Source organism: Oryza brachyantha, chromosome 8 (assembly GCF_000231095.2).
Source record: "Oryza brachyantha chromosome 8, ObraRS2, whole genome shotgun sequence".
Classification (NCBI taxonomy): Eukaryota; Viridiplantae; Streptophyta; class Magnoliopsida; order Poales; family Poaceae; genus Oryza; species Oryza brachyantha.
The window spans coordinates 16,640,251-16,646,601 of record NC_023170.2 but is presented as its reverse complement, the minus strand read 5'-3'; the positions used below and the strand labels follow the sequence as shown (position 1 = coordinate 16,646,601).

At 38.9% G+C, this 6,351-nt stretch overlaps 1 protein-coding gene across 1 annotated transcript; it reads left to right on the top strand.

Moving 5' to 3' along the window:
• Window positions 1–228: 228 nt before the first annotated feature.
• On the top strand, window positions 229–5,324 carry LOC102709304 (triacylglycerol lipase 2-like). Its single transcript, XM_040527187.1, is given in 9 exon segments — window positions 229–444; window positions 528–638; window positions 3,440–3,580; window positions 4,004–4,114; window positions 4,205–4,348; window positions 4,468–4,511; window positions 4,630–4,709; window positions 4,817–4,912; window positions 5,002–5,324. Coding segments are annotated over 9 exon segments (1,266 nt in total).
• Window positions 5,325–6,351: the final 1,027 nt, after the last annotated feature.

The following is a 6,351-nucleotide window of genomic DNA, read 5'->3' as shown; positions in this document are numbered from 1 at the left end:
TTTAGCTCAAAACACGGTATAATTTTATTTTCGACTTATTTTGAACTATACCTTTAAATTTTATAGGTAAATTGGTTGGACCGTTATCACCCCTGTGGTAGGGATAGAAGCATGGAGGATTGCTAATATTTTTTTATTTTTTTGGCGTGTATGAAAAACATTTAAATAGGCATGCGTCCACTCCTCTATCGCTCGCACATCACTGATCGAGCGCGCCACGGCGCCAGCATGAGCCCTGCCGGCCGCGGCTTCGCTCTCTCGGCGGCGGCCGCCGCCGTCGTCCTCCTGTTGTCCCTGCAGCTCGCCGCCGGGGTGCCGCGAGTCCAGAACCATGCCGAACACCGGCGGCGCGGCATTTCCACCTCCACCGCCGCCGCCGGCGGCGGCAGCGGCGCGTGCGCGGTGGCCGTGGCGCCGTTGGGCTACCCCTGCGAAGAGCACGAGGTTAATTAGCTTAACTAATTCCGGTCGAACACTGCGCGTGCAGAACGTACGTCTCTCCTTAATTTTTTTTTCCATGGACACAGGTGACGACACAGGACGGCTACATCCTGAGCTTGCAAAGAATCCCCAAGGGACGCACCGGCGCCGGCGGCGGGGTGCGGCAGCCGGTGCTGCTGCAGCATGGGGTTCTTGTGGTACCCACGCACGCACGCACGGCTCCAAACATTCTAATCTGTGGTCGTTCTGTTCTCAGTTTAATGTGCGTAATTAGCACCATTAAATCTATCGTCATCATCCTACTTATAAACCAATTTTTAAATTTTTAATCTTAAATTTTAAATTGATTTTTAGAGGTTTATAATAGTTTATTTTTCAACATACACTTTTATAGATCACTAAGAACAACTATAATTTTTATCTTATTTTTAAATTATTTATCATTTACGAATATATTGTTTTGGATTTCGTAAAAAAGACAAATAAATCAACCCTACGAATCTATGATGCCATGTCGGTGCGCACGTATTCATCTCATCATGTCGCACCTGTTTCGTTGCATCTTTCGGGGTTTTCGTGGCTTTGCAGCCAACTTTGTCAGCAGTGTAAATTAACCAAGTTCGTACGTGCGAGAGATGCAAAATATATATGCTTTTTCGTAGATTGGGTACTAGAATCTGTGTCCAAACGGAAACTAGATGAGAATTCTTCGACCCCGTTGGGTTCGTCCCATTCGATGGAGAACGTAACTGGATATGCTCCATCAGTTCCATACGTTCGTTCTAAGTTAAACTTTACTAAGTTTGATATAAAATGTTTGATAAAATTTATAGAAAAATTCACCAACATCTATAGCAAATTATCTTTTTATAAAAACCCACCAGCGAATGCATTGTTATATTTCTCTATAAAGTTTGTTAAAGTTATAAAAGTTTGATTTATGATAAATCCAAAATGTAACGGAGGGAAAACCAAACAGTTAGTGTGCAAGGCTTGTCTAAGATCTTGTAATTAAACCTGCTTCTCTTCTTAATATAGCACCAGCGTCAGCTGGCTTCGTTTTTTTTAAAAAAAAACCAAACAGTTGAGTACAAGGTTTTACCGATATCTTGAATGGAACATGCAGCATGGTATGTGCTTGCTCTCCTTTTTTAAAATAATAAATGACAATTTTATCTTTTAACACGATGTTTGATGTTCTTTTTTATCCAAAAAATAATGCAAGATCATTTATTTTTTAAATTTATTTAATTTACACAATTAAAATTAATATGATCTGGTGCAACGCACGGGATTTCACAAATATATAATTAAAATTAATGACTTGTTATGGTATTAAAGAATTTTTTTATATTTAATTATACTAAATTTTTAATAAACATATAATTAATTATTAACAAACGGAGGGAGTGTATATCAATCGCACAAAGTCCAAGATTTTATCATCTTGAATGGAAACGGACAGAGTAGCTTGGATCAGTGAGCAACTCAGTACCACGGACATGCAGCCAGCTGATGGCAAGTATGGATGCTTCTTTTCGTGAAATCCCAGAGTTTAAGTCTCGATACGGAATGCTGGACATTGAACATATGGGCATACGGCACAATATTGTTCGGCACCCTCTATCTCCTTGTTCACTGTACTTGGAACCCTTCGGACAATGTACGTATGAGCGATTTTGTGGCCCTCGTATATTTGTATACACCAACGCGACCTTTTGTTTTTTTTAATACGGATGATTTATTAGTACGTATATAAATTTAGACAGAAAAAATTTATAATACGTAACCAAGAAAATACGTTTCGTTCATTCTGCATGTGAATGGGCGAGACTGTGGTAACTGAGTCGTGGGAAGGATTTGGACTTGATGCAATCCTTCCTAGCCCCCGTTCTTGTCATCTCTCCCTATTGTTTGTCCGTTATTGCCATAATCTCCCATATATTTTTTACAAGAGTCTCTTAGGATCGATACTTTCATAGAACAATTATTTTACTTCATGCAAGTTAATTTATTTATCTATGCCGTTGAATATGTATCACAAAAGGCAAACAATCTATAACTTTATAGGAGTTAATTCAACTTTTTTTAGGGTCCAATTTTAGCTACTCAAACGGGAATAGTTGTGTGTGCCAAACAAAGCCTACACTGGTCAGATAGGTCATGACAAACAAATGTGAACATATCATTAATGCAAAGAATATTTTATGATCAAATAAGGATAATAAAAGATGCACATAAACATCCAATGATGTAGTTCAACAAAAAGCAATGATCATTCCGTACTACACTATTTTGCAATCAAAGCATAATCTATTTCATATTAGCATCCACAAACTGCCGTGTCATCCCCCTGCATTATGATTAGCATGTCCATCAACATCACAACCTTCTTTAATGTCTTCATGTGACATGTCTCCATGAACAATGGATACATACATTTCAGAATTATCCAAACACGCATCACCTAAAAGACTATAATAAAATCTCTCACGATACTTAAAAATAATTCTGCTTGATTAAGGTTATCAAATACATAGACAATAGCGGAGCTAACAAATTTGTACAACCCAGACAAATATAACTATAGTAACATTGAAATTATATTATGTGTTCACTGATGAGCTAGGAGCCCAAGAGGACGATTATCCTGGGTTGTTGAACATGATGTTTATGTTTATGCTTATAAGCCAAAATTTAAATTTTAACATTAACTTTGAAGTTGACTTTGGAGTTTCCTCGCTGTAGTTTATTTTTTAACCTTAGACTTTAGATCACTAAAAACATGTATATAAAAGTTTTATTTATAAATTATTTTTTATGAATAAATATGCCGACGATTGGTTTATTGATAAGAAAAGACCAACGATCTTGATTGATCACAGTAAAATTTATCTTGAATGTATGGCTGCGATAATCGTTAAACCTTATTTTCCCTCAAATGTTTTAAAAAAAGAATCATTAGATTTTTCTCGAGGTTGAGTTTTATGCATGGCAGGATGGCATGGTATGGCTGCTGGGGTCGCCGGAGGAATCGTTGCCCTACATCTTGGCCGACCGGGGCTTCGACGTCTGGATCGCCAACAACCGGGGGACACGCTGGAGCCGCCGCCACGTCTCGCTTCACCCGTCAAGCCGGGTGAGTGACTTTTTTTTTAATGAGGGGATTAATGAATTAATATGAACGTTTTCTGGACCGCTAAATTATATTTTTAAAAATTTGTATAGATTTTCAAAAGAAAAAAACTTCAAATTCATCTTTCATTTTTATCATCGATAGATATCATAAAATCATTCGGTATTAGACTCAAAAGAACATTGGAACCTGGCAGAGTCACACAGTTACAAACATGGGGAATTTTGTCGTCCTTAAAAAAATATCTCTAGTTGCTAAAGTTTTAGCGTGAAAGTTTGATATATGTAGATAACTAGTACCTAAAGGTATAAGTTTTTGTGCTAAAAATACTCCGTATGTTATTGGAAATAACTTTTCAAAAATAGTAAAAAAATGTACAAACATAAATACCGATAAGCGATGACCATCTCTTCTCCTATATGTCAGAGCTACTAGGACTGGTCATGGGACGAACTTGTGGTCAACGACATGCCTGCCATCGTTGACTACGTTTCGAGCCACACTGGCCAGAAGCCACACTACGTTGGCCACTCCATGGTACTGTAGTAACCTGCAAATCCAACAAGAAATCACCTTCCTGTACTTACTGAAAAAACTTGCTACTCAACTCTGCTTCTGTTGTTGCAGGGGACGCTGGTGGCGCTTGCAGCTTTCTCTCAGGGCATGATGGTTGATAAGCTGAAATCAGCTGCAATGCTCAGCCCTGTTGCATACCTGTCTCACATAACCACTCCCATTGGCAATGCTTTAGCTAGATCATTCACTGGAGAGGTAAATTGCACTCAACAAACAGTGTTGTTCATGCAGATGCAGAGATGCTTGCTGCAACTGCTACACTTGTGCTGCTGCCATCTGATCAACAATCTGTATATTCTGTTCCAAAGCTGCAGGTCGTCTCTGATGTCCTTGGCATCCCCGAGTTCGACCCAGCATCGTATGGCCGGAATTCTAATCCTACTTTCAGATGGATAAATCATTGTTTCGGTTTGGAATCGTCTGTGATTAACTGTCGAGCTGACAGCATTGGTATTTCACTTCTCTGTCTGATGCAGTCCTCAGGTGTCTAACTTGGTCAGAGAAACCTGTCGCAAGCCTGGCATGAACTGCTACGGCCTCCTTCCATCTGTCACAGGTAAATTAACCAAGGATTAGTGTTTTCGCAACCTGGATTAATTTGCTCTACATTTCAGCTCTTCTCACGATCATCTGTCCATGCAAATTACTATGCATACATGTCAGGGGAAAACTACTGTCTGAACAGTTCAGCAGACGACATCTTCCTCAAGTACGAGCCCCAGCTAACGTCCACAAAAACCATGGCCCATCTCGCTCAAAGTAACTAAAATTAAGTCTAGTTCCATCATTAGCTTGTGCACATACTAATCCAGTGATTAAAACCATGTTAATTAATTGGAAACATGCAGTGGTGAGAGATGGAGTTCTGACCAAGTACGACTACGTGAGGCCGGACGTGAACGTGGCCAGGTACGGTCAGGCCGACCCGCCGGCGTACAACATGTCGGCGATCCCGGCGTGGTTCCCTCTCTTCCTCAGCTCCGGCGGCCGCGACTCGCTGTCCGACCCCGCCGACGTCGGCCTCCTCCTCGACGACCTCCGGGGCCACGCCGGCGACCGGCTTACGGTGCAGTACCTGCAGCAGTTCGCGCACGCCGACTTCGTCATCGGCGTCTGCGCCAAGGACTTCGTCTACAACGACGTCATCTCCTTCTTCCATCGATTTCGCTGAGCTCCTATCATCATCCGACAACAGCAAACAAAAAAAAAAAAAACCAGAAAGTACGGAGTACTTAAGAAATTAATTAGTGCGATATGTATGCACCTTTAAAAATAATAGACCAAATGATGTATTAGCAATAAAAAGTAATTATTTTTTATGTTTATGTTCTTAGCAATCTAAACGACAATATTAAAAAGAAACTAAGACGGAAAACCCAAAAATAAATTCAAAAAATTTTATAATTTAAATTTGGCAACGTCATATATCTTTTAGGCCAAACGATGAGGCCCTAAACAATGGTGATGACTGATGAGAGAAGAATTTGCTATCATCCGAGAACCAACTTTTCCTACTACTTTTTTTTTTTTTGAAATTGTAAGGCAGTAAAAGTGTTTACATATCAGACATCTACCGCCAACTATTTACTTTATGTGAGAAAAAGTAACATAGTAAGACTAAATGGCACACATATGAGTAACAAATATATATACATAACAATTGAATATGATACATGCAAAAAATGGTGGTAATACTTTACTTAAAATATCATTGTAATTCTTTGGAACAGTAATTTGATCGATTGCTTTTCCATGGCAATGCAACTTCACAAACGCTACTAATTTGATCTCGGTAAAGTTAATCTCAACCACTAGCTAGGCTAAAGTGAGTATAAGAGCAATTTTACCATCTTTGAGAAAATATTGGGTGGTAACATTTTCTAGTACCTCTAGTTAATTTTTACCTTTGATGTACCCAAATTAAAAAAAAGTACCTAAAAGTAGCTTTTTAAGTATGATAAAATTGTTTGAAGTATAATCTAGTAAGACAACATGTAAACCTTGCTGGAGCGCAGTACAGTAGATAGTAAAGCAAACACCAGTTCAGTTCAGATCAAACAAAACTAGCTTTCTATTTTAATTGCTAGTGGGCATGAACTATATAGAAGGTATAGTTATGCTATAATCAAAATCTTTGTGATATATATGATAAATGGAAATGAAATTCTACAATATAATATACTAATTGGGCCTCTCTA